This window comes from Sceloporus undulatus, chromosome 1 (assembly GCF_019175285.1).
Source record: "Sceloporus undulatus isolate JIND9_A2432 ecotype Alabama chromosome 1, SceUnd_v1.1, whole genome shotgun sequence".
Lineage (NCBI taxonomy): Eukaryota > Metazoa > Chordata > Lepidosauria > Squamata > Phrynosomatidae > Sceloporus > Sceloporus undulatus.
The window spans coordinates 159221479-159243145 of record NC_056522.1 but is presented as its reverse complement, the minus strand read 5'-3'; the positions used below and the strand labels follow the sequence as shown (position 1 = coordinate 159243145).

General features: G+C 42.1%; 1 protein-coding gene across 1 annotated transcript in view; it reads right to left on the bottom strand.

The window, feature by feature from the left end:
- CTNNA1 (catenin alpha 1) overlaps positions 1–11797 on the bottom strand; it is a 98234-nt gene extending 86437 nt beyond the window's left edge. The window contains exons 1-2 of the mRNA XM_042465856.1: positions 11520–11797; positions 2727–2833 (exon numbers count right to left, since the gene is read on the bottom strand). Of these exons, the coding sequence (XP_042321790.1) occupies positions 2727–2831 (105 nt within the window). The 5' untranslated portion in view covers positions 2832–2833; positions 11520–11797. The remainder of the gene's footprint in view (positions 1–2726; positions 2834–11519) is intronic.
- Between the last annotated feature and the right edge of the window lie 9870 nt (positions 11798–21667).

The following is a 21667-nucleotide window of genomic DNA, read 5'->3' as shown; positions in this document are numbered from 1 at the left end:
TTTTTTAAAGTTGCACTGGGATGGTGATGAGAAACAAAACCCATATACATTTTTAAAAATTGCTGCACACATTCAAGGACACTGAGTAAGACAAACTTACAGAGTAAGTACCCAAATGCTTTAGAAGCAAACACTGATAAGAAAGGTCAAGGAGTGGGAATTTTCATGCAGTAAGCATTAATGATTTGTAGGTTGCACTACATATTCACAAACCAAGTAGATTGTGCAGCTCTGACCTCTGAGTCTCAATGGATTATCATAGTGAGATATAAACTGACATCTCCTGGAACTTGATCATAATTCAGTAGTAATATACCAGCCCCAGCTCACAGTATTAAGCCCATAATTTCTTGCAGGATATACTATCCAATTAGATCAGGGGTGGGAAAAAAACCAGTTTAACAAAAAGAACAAAACAAAACAAAAATGAACAGCCAAACAAACAGGTTTTTTTAAATTTGTATAAACCAGTTTTTTTGCATTAATGTGTAGGACTACATCAATGTAGGACTAAACCAGAAAATTAAATAGCAAAATGCAATTCAGATGTTATAGTTTAAATAATAATAATAATAATAATAATAATAATAATAATAAATCTTTAAAAATTTCTCTTTTAAAGCAAGTTGTTTTGGTTGAATTTATATTAATCGAAGGCTTTGTTTCTGAATGACATTTCTTGCACAATAAAATAAAGCAATTAAAAAGAAGCAACTGATACTGGTCTAACAAAGGCCAATAAAGAGTTAAAGTTACATGTTTAAATTCAGTCATTGCTGTTCCAGTAAGAAGGTTGAAAAATAGTAATAGTCAGACTTTTTTTTTTAAAAAAAAGAACAATCAATTAAAAAAAACAGGAGTGTTTTTTAAAAAGAAAGAGTCATCTGGCTTCAATCAAACTTTAAGCCAGGGTTTAAATCAGCCAACCCTGATATAGATATAATGATCACAATTATTTCTCTCATGATTATCTCTGTACAGAAGGGCACTCTTGACATTCTTTGGAGTAGGGTTAGCGAGTCTGATTTATGCAGATGCAACATTTCATAATTGCTTAAGCATGGCTGGAGATGAGAGCTGGAATCCTGATGACAACATATGCATGCGTAAGTCGTTTGCACATGTAGTTTATAGGTGTGCATGCCTATGTTCAGACTGAGTGTGTGCTACTCTTCTGTAGCCCTTTGTGTAATGTTCAAAACCTTCCCTCATCAGCTGTCAGGCCTGCTGGAGGGAAGGGGAGAAGGGGCAGCAGTTCAGAAAATGAAGCTATGAGGGAAAGGGATATAAGGGTGTAGGTCATCAGTGAGCACACTTTCCTTTCTTTCCCACTCTCAGCTAAGGTGAGCTGGTTTATCACCATCTCACTTGCCTCCTGTCGCCATTGTCAGGGCTTCACAACTGTGGTGGTCATGGGAGGTTTTGGACTGGGCACAGCAGGGATTTGCAAGTGTGGAAGTGATGTGACTGCCATTTTGTCCAGGTTTTGGGTGTCTTTTGTTTTATTTGGGCATGGGGAGAGTCAATGGAAGCAAACCTTTGCCTATTACTAGACTAGAGTACTGGTATATCCCACTGTGGCCTGCCACCACTAAAAAGAAATACACTGGTACCCCGGGATACGAATGCGCCGCCTTACGAAATTTCCGGGTTACGAAAAAAATCCATTCAAAAAAAACTGTTCCGGGTTACGAAGGTTATTTCGGGTTACGAAAATTTTTTTGGTGCTTTTCGGCGCTATTTCACACGAAATCGCGGCTTTTCCCCATTAGCGCCTATGGCTTTTTCGCCTTACGAAGTATTCCGGGTTACGAAAGCGGCGGCGGAACGAATTAATTTCGTAACCCGGGGTACCCCTGTATGGAGGATCTTACCTCAAGTGTGCCAATTCATGCTTCTCCCTCCTTCCTCCCCATGCTAACTACAGTAACTACCTGTGCTAATTAGTGTTTGTGTTGAATACTAATCTTAGTTAGTTTTAAACCAGAACTTGAAACTTCTTAAAACAGTTTTAATCTCTAATGCTAGCTATAGTAGCTTCTGATATCTACTGCCAACCATAGCAACATTCAGTTCTATGCAGAAATTACTACCAGTCACAGGCAGCACTAAAAAACGATGGGAGAATTCAGGGAGGAAGGTGTCTATCAAGTAGTGCATACAAGCCTATTCAGTGTTCCGCCATACTTATGTATGATGAACCAAGACTTCTTAGATGCATCTAAAATTCATGTAATTAACTCTGATTACAGTAGTTATAAGTAATTTCCATGCAGTTAAATGGGGCTTCAAGTCAACTAACTTGTTTGAGATCAAGGATCTCTCTTCGACTCTTGTTCACATGTTTGACAGAAAGTCAATCATCCAGTATTTTTAAGTAAGTAAGCTTTGCTAAATTCAATCAATTTCTATTAAGATCAGACTTTATTTTAAACTTGGATATTTAATTAACTCTTCATGCATTTAAAAATGCTTTTTTGTTTCAAAAAAGCTGGACGTGTTATGAATTCTAAAGATCATTTCCTTATACACTGTGGCATCAAACTAACTTAACTGGTGAGTAAAGATCTGAATACAGAGCAAATGTTATTCATACCCTTGACAACCCCAATGAGCTATAAATGACTAGTGAACCAATACAATTCAACGATTACCTTCAGTACAACATTGCAGAGCTAGAGAACATAAATAAAAGGCAAAGTCGTACCATATAGAGTGAGCATTACCTGTGTGACAAGAGGTTCTAGTAACCTTTCAACTGCCAGAGTTCTTATCTCCAGGCTCTTTGGATCCCATTTGAAGTTAACGTTTCCTGCATTAATGGCAGTCATTTCTGAGGAAAGAAAAACATTGTGTAATTTCATTCTTATTACTATTTTCCGTGCAGCATAACCTAGGCCAACGTACTCACAAGATGCACTGCCTTCAAAGGGACTTATGCCAAAACAAGTGTGCTTATTCCAAAATAAGTGGGCACAATGACAGAACCTTCTGTTCACTGATCTTTTGCAGGCTGATCAATGAAACCTAGATCATAACATTCCACAAGCAAAGAGCTGTACCTTGAAAGGGAAAGTTCTAGAGGACAGATGCAACTTAACCCACACCACATAGGGCATGCATATGTACAAAAATATTCATAATCTTTACTCAAACTGTCCTGCACCAAAAAAAGAACACCCAACTTTGTACTGGAAGAGTAAGTTGTACTGCAACACTTCATTAGGAAAGGAGCACAGGAGGGAAGGAGTTTGCTCTGTACTTCGACAAGGTGTGGACTGAGTTTCCAAGGTGGCCCAGATCCACAGTGCTTTGAAATGGACATGCAGCTGTTTTAAAGCTATTACGGCTAGCACTTTGGAAATGTTACTGTTTCATGATACTTCTGGAAGGGAAAGTATCTTCCAGAACTTTCAGGAACAGTCTCTCAAAAGCTTCTGCCCCCTTTTTGCACCACAGAACCAAAAACAACCAATGAAGTCAATTTCTCACAACCACATCTTGCTTACCTATGGCTGTTCACCACAGACCTGTTGCTACTCCAGCACTCCCCTGCTCATACAACTGCTGGAAAGCTGCAACTAAAGATGCCACTTGTTAATATAAATACAGCTCCTCAGGTGACTACCTACCCTTCAATGCTCCCTTGCCTTTTTTACTTCCCTACGTTTGTGTCAACATGGCAACCTCTCAATCCTGTTCTTTAAAGACCTTTGAATTATCCTTATCACTTCTTTTGCTTCAGAGCCTCTTTTCCATAGCTGCCCACTCTGTCCTTCTGTAATCCTTCCCTTGCATTTTCCAAGCACCCAGCCACCTTGCTTCTGGTTTTCTTATCGTATTGCTTCCAGTAGTGGCCAAATAGTAAACTTCATTTGCAAAAATTTGTATAGGGAAAACTGCACCAGCAATCCTGAATATGCTTCAGAGATTTCTCAACATATGTGTATCAGCCCAAGAGGAAGACAACTGCTGCTGAATAGGAATAGCTATCCAGTGATGTCATCATTCCACTCAAACGCCTCAAACTTTTGTTCTTCTTCCGTGCCACATTCATTTCAGTCACAGTGAGTACAGCAAAACAAACTCATACACCGATGAACACAGCAGTTTTGGCAGGAGGCCTAGATGACAATTAAATTACTACATTAATGGAAGTACTGTACTTGTTTAGTAGACTGCATACCAGACATTAATCATCCTATCTAGAGAACGTCGATTACACAATATCACACACACTAAGCAGAGCCTGCAACAAATAATGAAAGTAAGTATGGCAACACATGCTCTTTAACACTGTTTATTGAGTACTACACATTAAACCAAGGGCACTGGATGGAAAAAAGGGTAAATTATTTCACAGTGAAGCAACTGGGCAGCGCAGAGTGGAAAAGGAGGATGGGTATTTCTTAAAAGAAAGCACATAGGCAAGTACCCCCATATTATACTGTGTAGGGCTATCCATTTGTATTATCACCAATGTGAAAACTGAGGACTGCATTTGTGAGGGGCGGGGGAAACAATAAGTGGGTCAAGTTTACTAGCAATAATGTTAGCTACACTCACATTTACAGATGCAATCCTAAGCATGCATATCAGACAAACGTTAGGTGAGTTCAGTGGGACTGTTTAACAAGTTAATGCTGTGCTTAGGATCAGAGTGAGGCATGCACTGGTTGGGTTCTCTTGACAGCCTGGAAATCTACTGAATGCCAACTCATTTAGGATGAGCCAAGGTCCCAGCTCTGTTAGATTGCTCTGCTTACAGCAGGAGACACTAAACAAGGAAAAGGACTTTGTAAGCAGGAGCTGGCTTTCTGGCTTGTTTTACTTGTGGCAAGCCAGGAAAAAAAAAACAACCAAGATTAGTTCTATGAATAGTTGTCTGCCTTGCTGGAGGACAGATAAGCCAGTGAGCAGGCCCTATGCCAGATTTCATGTCATGATGAACAAGCCACGAATCAAAGGCTAGCAAAAGACAACAAGGTAGAATGGAGTAAAAATTGGAAAACTCCCCAGTATCTGATCTTCCAAGAGATTTAAATTCTCCAAACCCTAGAGAGGTTATACAAGAAATAAGGCTAAAGAGAAGATAGCGCAGCACAGTGTCACACCTCTTCCAAGAGACTTATCTCACAGTACAAAGACTCAGGGGATCATTTTCCAGACTACTCAAGGTGAAGTAGCATTCCTCAGCACTAGATACGTCCCACATCTGAGAATTTGACACCAGTGCTTCAGAAAATAATATACAAGTTTCAAGATTTAATGAGTTGTAAGATACTTTTGAGACTAGCACATAGGAGTCTGAAATAATTTCAGTCTTTTCAGACTATGTCTGTACTAGTACTGAGTGTTTTATGAAGTCCAGCCAGGTAGCAGAGAAGAACTTCCCTCTGTCCCAACCTGTCATTCTCACTCCAAATACTTTTACAGATAGCAAAGGAAGTGTCTTTGTTGTGATGCAAATGGATGTAAAATCTCCCAGTTCGTAAGGCCAGAAGGAGGAGGTGCCAGCCCAGCCTGCATGATATGCCCCTCCATACCATCTTAACTCCTGTTTGGTTTGCAACACTTTGCCTGATGAAGAAGCCAGTGAAGCTTCGAAAGCTTGCAACAAGTATATTGTGCATTTTTGTTGGCCAATAAAGGTATCACTGTTTGGTGGATTTTTTTTTATTGCATTTGCTAAAGGGACAACACAATTACCCCTGGATGTTTTTTGTATTGGCCGGTTCTCATCCCACAATTTAGAAGTCTGAGATAAAAAAAAAAATGTGCCACATGATTTGTCATTTGAAATTCAATTTCAGTACCCCACTGTAACATTCACATTTTGATAAACAAATGGATCAAAGAATTATAGCATATTTATATATTGGTCACCTCCATTTTGTAACGTTTGCTGCCAACAGGCTAAGCCAAAATTAAATTCCATCTTAACTTAATACAACGCATCCTGTAAAAACATAAACAGTGGACATATCTTGGAACTTCTCTATTCAACCTACTTCACCAGGTGAAATTTGGAACCTAACCAAATTCTGTCAACTAATGCAAGGTGTTGTTGTTTTACGTATGTGCATTTCTTGGGAGCTGCAGTAAGTATCTGAAACACTGATCTGCATGAAAAATAACCAAATCAGTTACTATAAGTTTTTTTGTATCTGAAACAGAGTATGACCGGATATGACAACTAATCAAATTTTGAAAGGATCTAGTTACCACTGAACTATGAAGTGCAGTCAGGGTGACCAGATGCAACCACAAAGGAGAACAAAGTATTGAAAAAGGAAGGGCATTCAAGAAAAATGTAGCACATTACAAAATAAAAGCTAGAAACACTAAAATAAATGTAAATGTATGCTTCTTTTTTGTGCTCAAAATGGAGGATTTTGAAATTCCACTGGAACAGAAGGTTGACATGTATGACATGTCCTGAAAAAAGAAGACGTCTGGTCACTCTGGGCGCAGTAGATTATTATTATTTACCTAACAACGAACAAATAATTTGTATATACAGTTGACCATCTGTATCCATAGATTCTGCATCCATGGATTCAACCATAGACAACTTGAAAATATTCAAAAAATAATTTCCAGAGAGCAAACCTTGATTTTGCCATTTAAATTGTTGCTGTTGTGTGCCTTCCAGTTGTTTCTCATTTATGGTGACCCTATCATGGTGTTTTCTTGGCAACATTTGTTCAGAGGAGGTTTTGCCATTTCCTTCCCCTGAGGCTGAGAGCCTGTGACTGGCCCAAGGTCACCCAGTGGGTTTCATGACTGAGCAAGGAACTGAACCCTGGCCTCCAGAGTTGTAGACCAGCACTCAAATCCCTATGCCAGGTTGGTAAAGGACATCATTATACTATGCCATTGTATATAATAGGACTTGAGCATCTATGGGTTTTGGTGTCCGTGGGAGGGTGTGGGGTGTGTGTGTCCTGGAACCAAACCCCAGCAGATACTAAGGGCCCATTGTACAAGGAAATAATCAATAAACCATCTTGTACTCAGGTCAGGGACTAGGGAACATTTTCCAAGTTAACACACCCAAATGAGTCTGTAAATGGTTTTAGTAGCAACACGCTACTTGTTCCATCCTACAGAAAGCGAATGTGACATATGCTAGCTGCAGCACAGATGCTTGAAGCACAACAATGGAAAAGATCCTGGCCATTAAAGAGAGACAGCTTGGATTTATACAATTATGGGATGTTTTGGTAACAAATATATTAATGTATCAAATATGAAATAACTAAGATGATTAATTGGCCAGGTTGATGGCCAATATAAGATCTGAGAAATGAGTCAAAGACTATTTATCCACATACATACCATAAGACTTACAATACACTAATTATTTTATAATAACTCCCTAACAGGCAAATTTATGCCAATATCAGATTTATTCCAAAAGATAGATGGTGTATATAGACAAGTAGCTTGCTGGAGTCTGTTCTCCTTGACTGTTATTGGTATCTTCAAGTTCTTTTTGATTTATAGTGATCCTAAGGCAAACCAGTGTGGCACAATGGTTTGAACGTTGGACCGCGACTCTCAAGACCAGGGTTTGAATCCTGGATCAACCACAGAAACCCACTGCGTGACCTTTCAGAGGATGGCAAGGGCAAACTCCCTCTGAACGAACCTTGCAAAGAAATCCCATGATAGGATCCGCCTTAGGGTCGCCATGAGCCTGAAACAACTTGAAGGCACACAACAACAACAACAACAACAAACCAAACCTATCATGGATTTTCTTGGCAAGATTTGCTCAGAGGAGGTTTGCCTTTGGGGCTGAGACAGCATGCTTTGCCCAAGGTCACTTTGTCCATTTACTTGGCTGAGCAGGAATTCAAATCTTGATTTTCCAAAACCTCATCGAATCGCTTTTTAAAACAAATGAAAAATCTTTTAGATTGTAAGCCTGAGGGCAGGGAAACGTCTGATTAAAAAGATTGTATGTACAGCTCTGTGTAAATTTACAGTGCTTTATAAATAAAGGTTAATAATAATAATAAAAAGATGGCTTCAGAAACCATAAGCAGTTAGCAAATACACTTGTCCCTCTCTATTCACTAGGGTTAGGGGCACAAGACCCTCATGAATATAGAAAAACTGCAAATTACAAAAACACCACGTTTTTACCTGAGAGGACAACTCTCTAGGAATCTCTAGGTCCTCCAGTGAAACTCTGTGGTCAACGTTCGACAGCCACTGACCGTAGAACTACACTGGAGGAGCTACAAATGCCTAGTAGAGTATTCTCTCTAGGAATCTCAACGTCTTTCATTGCAACTTTTGGTTAAAGTTGACTGCAGAGTTGCACTGGAGGACCTAGATATTCCTAGAGAGAACATATTAATCAAATCCATCAATAATCAAATCCGCAAATATGGAGGGATGAGTGTACAGCACTTACTCCGACTTTTTTGAGAGCGTATACTTTAGAAATCAGGCTAAACTTCCTTCCCTCCCTCCCCCTCTCTTTTGTCAAAACAAACTTCTGAAGACTTCCCACTAACTTTGTCTGACAGGGCACAATGACGTCCGTCCCAACCCCCCTCCTCAGCCTTCCTCGCCCACGCCCCATTTAAAGTTTGTTTCCTCTACAGTCAGGGAAGGAGGAGGAGGAGGAGGAGGTAGTGCGCACGCACATGGGTGTTGCGAGACAACTCTTGTCCAGAGCACAGCGTTTGTTCCCTTTGCAAGCAGTTGTTGTTACACAGCAAGGGAGGAAAGTCTTCTTTCTCACACTCTCCGAAAGAAAGAAAGAACGAAAGAAAGAGTTGGGATCAAAGCAAGAGTGAGAGACTTTTAGAAGGAGGGGGAATAAGTAGCCCTGGGAGTCCACAGCGTGGTGTAGTGGTTTGAGTGTTGGACTAGGACTCTGGAGAGCAGGTTCAAATCCTGGCTGACCATGGCCAAGTCACACTTTCTCAGCCTCAGAGGACAGCAATGGCAAACCCCCTCTGAACAAATCTTGCCAAGAAAAGCCCCATGATAGGTTCTCCTTTTAGAGTCACCATAAATCAGAAATGACTTTAAGACACACAGCACACACACACACACAGTACCTTTGAGACAAACTGAGAAAAGCCCACTTCATCGCCATCAGTTGGAAACAACTTATCACACTCTCTCAGCCTCATAGGAAGGCAATGGTAAACCCCTTCTGAACAAATCATGGCAAGAAAAACCCCATGATAGGTTCTGTCATAAGTTAAAAAATGACCCATCATACTCTCTCAGCCTCAGGGGATGGTTGTGGCAAGCCCCCCCCCCAAGAAACTTGGCAGGAAAACCTCATGATAGGATCACCATAGGTAAAAAGAGAAGTAATGAAAGCAATAAAAGTGTTGCATTGAATGTTAATACTATGACTCTGGAGAGCAGGGTTTGAATCCCAGTTTGCCCACAGAAACCCACTGAGTGGCCTTGGCAAGAAGTCACACTCTCTCAGCCTCAGAGGATGACAAGGGCAAAAGCCTCTGGTAAAGAAACTTGGTAGGAAACCCCCATGATAGGTAGGGTCACCTTAAGTTAAAAAACAACTTGTCACACTCTCTCAGCCTCAGAAAATGGCGAGGGCAAACCCCCTCTGAACAAATCTTACCAATAAAATGCCATGGTAGGGTTTCTTCAACTTCTTTCTCCTGTTTGCCTAGCGTGACTCCGAAAACTTACAACATGTAATTGTGCATTTTGGTTGGACTCATAAAGGTATCATTGTTTGGATGTTATTGTTTGGATACCTTTAAAGGTATCATTGTCTGGATGTTACTGGATGTATCATTGTTTGGATGTTATTGTTTGGATGTTATTATACCTTTATTTGGCCCCATTAAAGGTATCGTTGTTTGGATGTTATTTACATGTTATTCTTCGGATGTTTGGATACCTTTATTTGGCCCAAGAAAGGTATCACTGTTTGGATGTTACTGGATTTGCTATGTGGCCAACACGGCTACCCCTAGACATCCCATGGTAAGGTCGCCTTAGTTAAAAAATGACTCATCACACTCTCTCAGCCTCAGAGGATGGCGAAGAAAAACGTCCTCTGAACAAAACTTGCCAAGAAAACCCCACAGTAGGTTCTCCTGAGGGTCATCACACAAGTCAGAAACAACTTGAAGGTGGCACACAACAACAGCAACAACATAAGAGACAGCGAGGGCTGTTGGACAGTGGAACACACTCCTTCCTCAGAGAGTAATGGAGTCTCCTTCTTTGGAGGGATTTAAGCAGAGGCTGGATGGCCATCTGTCACAGGGATGCTTTGATTGAGAGTTCCTGCATGGCAGAAGGGGCTGGACTGGGTGGCCCTTGGGGTCTCTTCCAACTCTGTGATTCTAAGCCTCAGACTCTTCTTCTTCCCAATCTGTGAGCCGTCTTTGCTCCCTCCTGGGAGGAAAGGTGGCATACCAACCAAACAACTGAACCAACAACGACAGCCACTGTTTCCTGAGGCAGAGAGAGAGAAAGGCTTCCTCCTCTCTTCAATCCCTGGAATGAGGACGCCGCCCAGGGCAGCCGGGGAAGAGGCCGGCCAAGAGGGAAGCCAGGCCAAGGCAGAGGAGGAAGAGGAACAGGAGGAAGGGCAATCCCTCACTCCCACTTATTTTGAGGGGAAATACCATATATACACTCGACTATAAGTCGACCTCATGTATAAGTCGAGGGCATGTTTTGGGGCCAAGAACTGTGGATTTTGACACGACCTGTGGATAAGTTGAGGGTAAAACTTGGGGGGATGTAAAGTGGATGAAGCAAAGGAAAACGATGCCAAAGAACTTAACAAAGCCCTACATCTATACAGTACCTATATTGACCTTTGGATAGAATTGACTTTGGTTTTTTTTTGAGGGGGTGTGTGTCAATTTTTTGACTAAAATTTCGAGACTTATACATGAGTATATACAGTGATAGGGGTGGGTGGGACTGGGGGATATGGACTGTATACACTCATCTCTCCGTATTCGCTAGGGTTAGGGGAACAAGATCCCTGTGAATATGGAAAAACCACAAATAACAAAAACACTGTTTTTACCTGAGAGGACACCTCTCTAGGAATCTCTAGGTCCTCCAGGGCAACTCTGTGGTCAATGTCCAACATACACTGGCCATAGAATTGCGCTGGAGGAGCTACAAAGGCCCAGTGGAGAGTCCTCTCTAGGAATCTCTAGGTCCTCCAGGGCAACCTTTGGTTAAAGTTGACCATAGAGTTGCACTGGAGGACCTAGATGTTCCTAGAGAGGACATATTAACCAAATCCGTGAATAATCAAATCCTCAAATATGGAGGGAAGAGTGTATTTCAATGTTGTAATTATTATTATTATTATTATATATAATAATAAAAACATAAAAGAGAAGGAAGAGAGGAGGAGGAGGACCAAAGGCTGCCCAAGGGGGGGGGGGGGGGTGAAAATTTTAGGCCCAAAAAAAAAAAAGAAGAAGAAGGAGGGGGAGGAGAAAAAGTGAGCGACGCTTCAGCAGCATCCAGAAAGTTACCTTCGCCGTTGAGTCCGCCTTCCTCTTCTACTTTTACTTCTTCTTCAGCGTCGCTAATTGAAAGGACTCTGGGCCCCGCCCTTCAAAGAAGCGGCCGTTGCTCTCGCGCACACTTAAAAAAAGAGGAGGGGGAGGGGGTCCGGTGGGTGGCTCAGCCGCTGTTCCGTCCCTGTTCCCCCCGCCGCGCCCTGACCCAAAGAACGCCAGCAACTAGTCAGGCTCTTCCGGACGCCTCCCTCCGTCCCACTTGCGTCGGCTCTTCCCCTCACCTCCCTCTTCGGCTATTTCCGTCACCTCTCGGCTCTTCCCTAACACCGCCCTCCTCGGCTGTTCCCATCAACTCGGCTCTTTCCGTCACCTCCCTACTCTCTGCTCTTCCCTAACACCGCCCTCCTCTCGGCTCTTTCCGTCACCTCCCTCCTCGGCTGTTCCTATAAACTCGGCTCTTTCCGTCACCTCCCTCCTCGGCTGTTCCCATCAACTCGGCTCTTTCCGTCACCTCACTCCTCTCGGCTCTTCCGTAACGCCTCCCTCCTCTCAGCTCTTCCCGTCACTGCCCTTCTCTCGGCTCTTCCCACAAGCCCTCCACCCCCTCCGCGGACTCCACTAACTTAGCTGGAGTAGCCCTCATACGATGACTTTCCTCTCTGCTTCTTGGGGATTTTCCCCCTTTCTCTTCCCATCTTTCGACCCCGCCTTTGATCCTGTTCATGGCGAACAGGGGAGGGGATCCCGCAGGCAAAGAGGGGGGACCGGGTGGGGAGGGGCGGCGGTAGTGGGAACAGCCTCGGGGTGGGAGTGAGAGGGTGAGTCAGGGAATGAGTTTCAGGTGAGAGTGGCTGTGTTGGGACGTACTGCGCATGCGCAGTGTGAGGGAAAAAAAGTAGTACCTCAAGTTTTTGGGTTGTTTTGCTTAACTTTCTCTGGTTTCAGAACTTCTCTGTCGAAGTTTCTGCCCCCATTTGCCCTTATAAGGCTAGGCACACTCTTCATTGGAAGCAGGAGCCATGGCAAGTTGTTGTTGTTGTGTGCCTTCAAGGTGTGTCCTACCCGCAAAAGGAGGACGTTCCTAAAAAATGGAGGACATAGCTCAATAAAAAAAAGCTAAAAACACTCCTGTAAATATAAATCCATGCTTCTTAGTTGTGTCCAAAGTGGAAGGTATCCAAGAAAAATGGAGGACATGACACAATAAAAGCTGAAAACACTCTCACAAATATAGATCCATGCTTATTTGTGCTCAGAATGGGGGGGAACTAAGAGAAATGGAGGACACACATCAATAAAAGCTAAAAACACTCCTGTAAATATGAATGCATGCTTCTTAGTTATGCTCAAAATGGAGCACACCCAAGAGGAATTGAGAACATGACCCAACAAAAGATAGCCTATAAATATAAATCCATGCTCCTTAGTCATGCTCAAAGTGGAGGGCATCCAAGAGAAATAGAGGACATGACCCAATAAAAGCTAAAAACACTCTTATAAATGTAAATCCATGCTTCATAGTTGTGCTCAAAGTGGAGGACCTACAAAGGTCATCCAGTGGGTTTCATGGCCAAGTGAGGAATCAGACCCTGGTCTCCAGAGTTGTAGTCCAACACTCAAAGCACTATGCCATGCTGGCTCCCTTACTTGCTATTCTAGCTCTATCCTACAGTATCCTAGGTTTTGTAGTTTTACAAAGTTCTCTGTCAAGGAGTGCTGGTGCTTCAGAAAATTATAGATCCCAGGCTTCTGTAGGACGGAGCCATGGCACTTGAAGTGGTGTCAAGCTGCATTATTCCAACAGCACAGATGCACCCCAAGCCATTTCTGACTTACGGAGAACCTATCATGGGGTTTTCTTTGCAGAATTTGTACAGAGGGGGGTTGCCATTGCCAGCCTCTATGGCTGAGAGAGCATGACTTACCCAAGGTCACTGAATAGGTTTCCATGGCTGAGTGTGCATTTGAACCCCAGACTCTCAGAAGGGATGCTCAAACTGCCAGACAATTCACTACAGAGAATCACCCAATAAGGTTCATACATCAATAGAGCCTTCTACCTTGATCTCCCAACAGTATGCCTTCTCCTAATGCTCTGAAAAAGAGCTTGGTGTAAAAATTGGGGCTAGGTTATTTTAATATAGGAGCCAGTGTGGCATACTGGTTTGAATGCTGGACTACGATTCTGGAGGCCAGGGTTCGATTCCTCACTTGGCCATGAAACCTACTGGGTGATCTTAGGCATGTCACACTCTCTCAGCCTCAGGGGAAGGCAGTGGCAAACCTCTGAAGAAATCTTGCAAAGAAAACCCTAGGATAGGTTTGCCTTAGGGTTGCCATAACTCAAAAATGACTTGAAGACACACAACACACAAACAATCTTGATATGGAAAGGTATTAGAAAATGATGGTGTCAGACCTCAAAAGGTACCTCAACACCAGCTGGACACAGGTAAGTGCTTCCAACATTGATTTAAGCATTCAGGAAGATGGGTTGTGGAGACATATGTGAAGGAAAATTGTTTCGACTGTCTCCTAACTTTCATTCTGTTAAGCAAAATAGTAGAGAGGCCTTAACCAAAGTAAAGTAGGAGTAACATGCAATGTGTTCAAAGAGATGATGATGGCAGCCAGGCCTGACCCAAGATATTTTGCTGCTTGCAGCAGATAAAATAATAAATAGCTCCATTCTGCTATGCCATGCAAAGAAATTAACAGGATGAGAAGTCCCATACCCTCCAACATTTCTCAGATGAAAACTGGAAGTGTCTCTATGCTGTAGAAATAATGCACCACTTTATAGCTCTATTATGTGGAATCCTGGGATTTGTAGTTTTACAAGCCTTCTCTGCCAATGAGTGCTGGTGCCTCACAAAACAGCAAACCTTAGGGTTCTGTAGGATGGAGCCAAGACAAAGTGGTGTCAAACTGCATTATTTCTATGGCGTAGATGCACCCTGGGTACTTGTGGCTGAGCAACATCCCAGAGTGTGGTCAAGGTGGCAAACGTTATTAATGAGGAACACATTCTTCCTGAGCCTACTGGGAAGGGTAAGAGTCTGCCCCCTCCTCGCTTTTTCCTTCAGCTGAGGTAACTGAGTGCAAACTCTGGACTTTATCACACGGGAGGAATTTCTCTTAATTTTGAAGGAAAAGAAAGTGGGGCCAGAACGCATTCACGTGAATTTGCTAGTTCAGCAAATTTACATGAATACAAATTGCGTTGGAACTGGCTTCCCATTGCCCGAAAATGCGTGTGGTAGTCTATCACGCAATTACGTTAAACCCCATGATTGCGCTCAGATTGCTATTGGATTATACAGTCGGCCCTTCTTATACACGGATTTTTTATACACGGATTTAAGCATACACGGTTTGAAAATGTTCCAAAAAAGTATAAATTTACCTTGATTTTCCATTTTTTATTAGGGACACCATTTTGCTATGTCATTATACTTAATGGGACTTGAGCATACACAGATTTTGTTATACACAGGGGATCTTGGAACCAAACCCCAGCGTATAACAAGGATCCACTGTACTTCCAATTTCCCTTGTCTGATAAACTCCTCTGTTTGCACTTTGCACTCACTTTGCAGCAATTGAAGTAAACTTGAGGACAAATGAGGAAAGCAAGAAGAGGGAGGAGAGAGAAACGGACATTTTAAAAGCAGCTGAAAAGTGGGATGACAGGTTTAACTGGGGCTGCCCATGCCAAATCGGGGCAGTTGAAGAACATTTTTGTTGTTGTTATGTGCCCTTGAGTCAACTTCGACTCATGGAGACCCTGTGGACGAGACACCTCCAAGAACCCCTGTCTTTCACTTCTCTACTTAGTTCCTGCAAGCTCATGCCCATGTCCCCCCATCCATCTGGCATGTGGTCTCCCTGTCCTTCTTCTCCCCTCTACCTTTCCCAACATTATTGTCTTTTCCAGCAATCCATGCAGGGACGTAGCCAGGGGGGGGTCTTGGGGTCCAGACCCCCCCTTCCATTAGAAAAATGAATGGTGCATGCTGCTGTGCCGCCGTGCCCAAGGCTCATTATAATGGTGGCACTTAGTATGGACCCCCCCCCCTTCCTAAAATCCTGGCTACGTCCCTAATCCATGCCTTCTCATTATATGGCTGAAGTACATCAGCCTGAGTTTAATCATCTTGGTTTCTAAGGAGATCTCTGGCTTGATCGGTTCCAAGACCCATCTGTTTGTCCTTTTGGCTGCCCACAGTATCCTAAGCACTCTTCTCCAGAACCACATCTCAAATGAGTAGATTTTCCTTCTGTCTTCTTCCTTGACTGTCCAACTCTTGCAGCCATACATGGTGATGGAGAATACGACGACTTGGACAATTCTAACTTTTGTATTCAATTTTATATCTTTACTTTTCAGGATTCCCTCTAGTTCTTTCATAGCTACCCTATCCATTCCTGATCTTCTTATTTCTTGACTGCAGTCACCACTCTGATCTATATTTGATCCTAGGTACAGGATTTATTTAAATATTTTGATTTCCTTGTTGTCTAGATTGAATTTATGCATCTCTTCTGTAGTCATAATTTTGTTTTCTTTATGTTCAGCATTAATCCTTCCTTTGCACTTTCCTATTTAACCTTCCTCAGTAATCTTTCCAAGTCTGTGATGTCTTTTGCAACTACTATGGTATCATGTATACCATGTATAGCATGTAGTCTAATCTTATTTCACCACTGGACATGTGACATTATCTTTCACTGAGGGCACCTGAGTGCAGCAGGCCAGCTTAGAGGGTGCATGGCAGGCCTAATGGCGCACACAGCTCTGACCTCCAACTTGCTCACAGCTCCATCTGTCACCTTTTCAACTGACTACTCAGATAAATGCTTCAATGCAACAGCAGTTGGGGGAGTTTGTAGCCTAGTTTGTCTGCCTCTCTGCTTGTGCAAACAATCAAGGGTCTTTTTTCAACAGCGCTCCCTGAGAGGGCCAGCCAGCCAAGGCCAGCAAGAAGGGAGCATCACATCCAGATCTGGTGGTGGTGGTGGTTGTTATGTGCCATCTATTTGACTTCAACTTATGGAGACTCTGTGAATGAGAGACCTGTAAATCACCCTGCCATCTCCAGCCCTGCTCAGGTCTTGCAGATTCAAGGCTATGACTTCCTTGATTGACTCCATCCATCTGGAATGTGGTCTTCCTCTTTTTCCTACTGCTTTGTGCCTTATCAAGCAATATTGTCTTTCCTGGTGAGTCATGTCTTCTCGTGACACACCCAAAGTACGACAGTCTCAGTTTAGTCATCTTGGCTTTTGGTGAGAGTTCAGGTTTGATTTGCTCTAGAACCCATATATTTGTCTTTTTAGCAGCCCACAGTATCTGTATAACTCTTTTCCAGCACCACATTTCACATGAGTTGATTTTCTTCCTTTCAGTTTTCTTCACTGTCCAGCTTTCAAAACCATACATAGCAATAGGAAGTACACTGGATGATATTCAATTATATATTTTTACCCTTGAGGATATGGTCCAGTTCCTTCTTAGCTGACCTTTCAATACTTAATCATCTTCTGATTTCTTGATTTCAGTTTCAATTTTGAATAATTAGTGACTCAAATATAGGAAATGTTTGACTAGCTCAGTGCTTCATTGTCTATTTTAGAGTTAAGTAAATAATTTGTTATTATTTGTTTTCTTAATATTCAACTACAAATGTAGTGGTTTGAGTGTTGGACTATGACTCTGGAGACCAGGGTTTGATTCCCAGCTCAGCCATGAGAACCCACTGGGGACCAGGGTAAGTCAAACTCTCTCAGCCTCAGTAGAAAGTAAAGGCAAACCTCCTTTGAACAAATCTTGCTGAGAAACCTTGTGATAAGGTTTTGAAGATTATTCAGATTATTCAGTTTGGCACTTATTATGTGCAACCCCCCCCCCAGGAAACAGTATTTATACTCAGAAAACAGTGTTTTCTGCAGAGAAAATGTTGTTTATTACAGAAGGAACTTGTTTTCTTTGCAGAAAATGGTCTCTTATGTGCCCCAAAGGTGCATATTTCACACAGAGTATGTATCAAACTGTGATACTACATGGATACCCATCTAGGGTTCTTTTCAAATTTTCTCTTCCTTTAGGAAACCCATGTCCTGAATAGTTTTGAATATTCTTTCCACCCCTATGCTATGGCCATAATGTGCAGGAAACTGGGTTGATCCATAACAATAAACCAGTTCTTGTTGTGTGCCTCCAAGTCATTTCTAACTTGTGGTGAACCTATAATCATTTTTTACTTATAGCAAACCTTCCAAATCGTTTTTGACCATAAAGCAGACCTATCATGGGGGTTTCTTGGCAAGATATGTTCAGAAGGAGTTTGCTTTTGCTTTTCTTTGAGGCTGAGAGAGTGTGGCTTGTTCAAGGTCACCCATTCGGTTTCCATGGCCAAGCAGGGATTTGAACCATGGGCTCATAGCCCAACGCTTAAATTGCTACACCATGCTGGCTCTCCAACCAGTTCTAGCTATTTCAATTTCTACCAGGGGTCATTTGTAAAGCTTCTTAATTGCCCATTCCAGGCCAAGCCACTCCTCCAATACTATGCAGAATGATGAGAGTAACTGATAAGGATATATTGTTGCTCAGAAGATTCTTTACATTCTTCCCCCCCAGCGGCTGTGATTGCAGCCAAGCTCAAAAGGAACAGGAAATCCCGAGGGCAGTTGCAGATGATATCACTGTTCCAGCCCTGGCCTTAAACCCTGTGAACTTTGGTTCTTTTACATCACTCCTGGGAGCACTATTCTGTGATGTGCATGACTAAGGAGAGCCCTGGAGTCACAGTGGTGGGGCCTGCTGTCATCACTGACCACAGCATCCATCAGTGTCTTGTTAGGCCTAATAATGGAGCACATCATTGTGGTAACATTGCAATGCATGTTGACACCTCAACAACAACAAAAAGGAAAGGCCTAACCCTATTGATTTGCAATTTCACTTGTAAGATGAAAAGCACAGAGAATGGAGAAGGGTCATAATTCCTGGCTCTGCTCCATCCCAGTCCTGGCCTAATTGCAATATTTATGTTAAATATATAGATTTGCAAACAGGTACAATGTTATCTGCTGGGGTTTGGTTCTAGCACCCTCTGTGGATACCAAAATCCATGGATGCTCAAGAACCATTAAATACAGTGGCATAGTAAAATGGTGTTCCTTATGTAAAATGGCAAAATCAAGGCTTATATACATTTTTGGAATATTTTCAACCATGGAAGCTTGAATCTGTGTATAAAGAATCTGTAGATACAGAGGGCCAACTGTACTTACAAATGAGTAGCTGTTTGGTGGTGCTTGTTCAGAGTACAACATTCAAGGCAGGCCAAGGGACATGCTCCTTCTCTGTCTACCCCACCTTACCCATGGAAAAACATGCAAATAGGGGTATATGGTGGAGAGACATTTGGAGCATTTCCCTAAAACTGAAGGACAAGAGGTACACCCCTGAATGGATAAGGGATTTATAGACCAGAGCTTGAAAATTTTACTTTGGGAACTACACATTCCAGTATCCTGCAGTGACTAGGAGATTCTGGGAGAGGTAGTGCCCCGAAGTCATCTTTCCAGGCTCTTTCCCAAACCTTCTTGAATGCTGAGATTTGGCTTAAGAGAGAATAGCTACCGAGAAGCCGACATTTTTTAGCACTTGCTAGTCAAAATGTGAGGCATGAAGCTAACCTTGTGATGAAGGCCAGCAGTCCATCCCAGAACAATCCACGCTAAAAGGAAAGGAATATTAGGTTGTAAGAGTGCTGTTGCCTTGTTATACCTTTGAATCAGGGTTGAATTTGGGACAAAGGCATTGAAGAAAATGTGTCTGTGCTTATAGAATAGAAGAGTAATTCACTCGTGTGCATACGTGTGATCCTTTCTGTATCTCATGCTGTAATGAGTACTTAGTGTACTCAGTGTGAAAGTTATGTATTCTCTCTGGGTAAGATTATGTTTGCTAAGAAATTGGCATAGTAGTGCCCACACACTCCAAATATTAATTGATTCAAAGCGTGCTTATGTGTTATTAAGCGTACCATCTGCAAGATTTCCCACATCTTCACCTCCCATTTTCTTTGAGATTTATAGTACAAACGTATGCATGTTTACATGTAATTAAGCCAGATTGTGCTCCAAGGCTTATCCTTTAGTAAAATGTATTGAGGAATTCTGCATTACAACAAAATCCTGTGTGACTTTCCTTAGAACTAACTATCACTTTGTGCAGTGGATCTTCTTGTTGTTTGCCTCCAAGTCATTTTTTTTTACTTATGGCAACCCTAAGACAAACCTATCATAGGGTTTTCTTGGCAAATTTCTTCAGAAGGGGTTTGCCATTGCTATCCTGTGAGGCTGAGAGAGTGTCCCTCACCCAAGTCAGCCAGTGGGTTTTTTTGCTTCAGCAGGCAATTGAACCCTGATCTCCAGAGCCCCACAGAGCATGCGCAAAGCTGCCAATGCGCATCGGCGGACACACATTGTAGTGGGCTGGTATGGTGATCCAATCTGCACTGGCCTCACTTTGCATGAATACGCATTGGCCGATGCGCAAGACCTCGATCTGGAAGGCCACCCAGGTGTGGATGAATGATGCGATATGACGCGAATACGAATCGGCAAAGTGTATTCAGAGAGCGGGGTGTGAATGAACGATGCGTTATAACGCGAATACGCATCGGCCAATGTGAACTGACGTTCAAAAAGCCCCCGTGTGGTAAGCTCCATAGTCCAATGCTGAAACCACTGCACCACACTGGATCTCTTGTAGTGGATCTTCCTTCATTTAGAATCACCTCTAGGCAAGCCAATACAATAAAGACTCTCCATGCTATTTTTATCTAGTTCGGCTATTCTTGAGGGGAGATTTGGATTCAGTTCATTTTTGAACAATTCACCAACATTGGTACATTTCATCATATTGAGAATGGAATGGAGTTTAAAAAAAATTAGATGTGGGAGAAAGTGAAACTGACAGATTTTTTCCTTCCTTAAACACAGGACACCTGGGAAGTCTCTTGAGACGGTATTTCAAGAAAAGAAAAATCAAGCAAGGACTGTAGATGTAAATGCCTAAGGTATTTTTAGAGATAGATGGAAAAGAAAGGAATTTTTAATAAATGTATCCATCTGTGGTCTGGGAGACTATTTTAAAAAACCGAGTTAGTCTTATCTTTCAGTTTCACATTATTGGGAATAAACTGCAAGTGACTGGTAATATTTTTCTTCCTTTTTGAATCATATGGAAACAAATGTACATGACTAAAAATATTCATGTTTCATAAAAATATGCACAGATATGTTTAATTGATGGAGGGAAATGCATGCCAAAATGGTATATTAAAAAGAATAGGTAAAAAACAACAACACATACATTGGTAAAGACACATACCAAAATATGTGCATATTTCCCTGTGGACTCCTGCTTCAAAAGTCCCATGATCTGACACAGTACAGAGACCAGAAGAAAATGCAAGTGAGATTTGGAGAAATGCAAAAATAAAAATAGAGAAATTTTCACATTCCTACTTCATTTGGAAACTTGAATTATGATGCATTTCTACCTAAGCCAGGTACATAACTGAAGCCAATGTGTAAACATCACAAAATAACATTCTGGTGCCCAGTACTCAAAATGTAAGACATACACATTGATGCAGTCATTGTCTGTGTGATTTTCTTGTCTCTTGAGACTTGTACCTGAAGAAGAAGCACACCTAGGCATAGACACCTAGTAGTCTAACAAGTACATCAGTGAAACATGGGATACTAATCATAAGTGCTTTTACCTTCTTTTTCTTCTTCTTCCCATGTCACTATTGACTAGCAGAGATGAAATACACTTGCAACTGGAGACAGTATTGAATGGTAAGTCAACACACAGGTAAATCTCATTGATTCAGAGGATCTACTTTAGGTAGCATGTACTGGCTTGAGTGCTGGATTGGGACACTGGGTGATTAGCGATTTTCTGCCAAGAAACTCCCATGTTAGGTTTGACATAATCCAGAAATGACTTGAAGGCACACAACAACAACAAGCAACAGAATTCAGGCCAGTGATCCTACACTTCCCTGGGAGCAAGTCCAGTTGATCCTAATAGGACTTACTTGAATAAACATACAGTATCTAGGACTCACTGT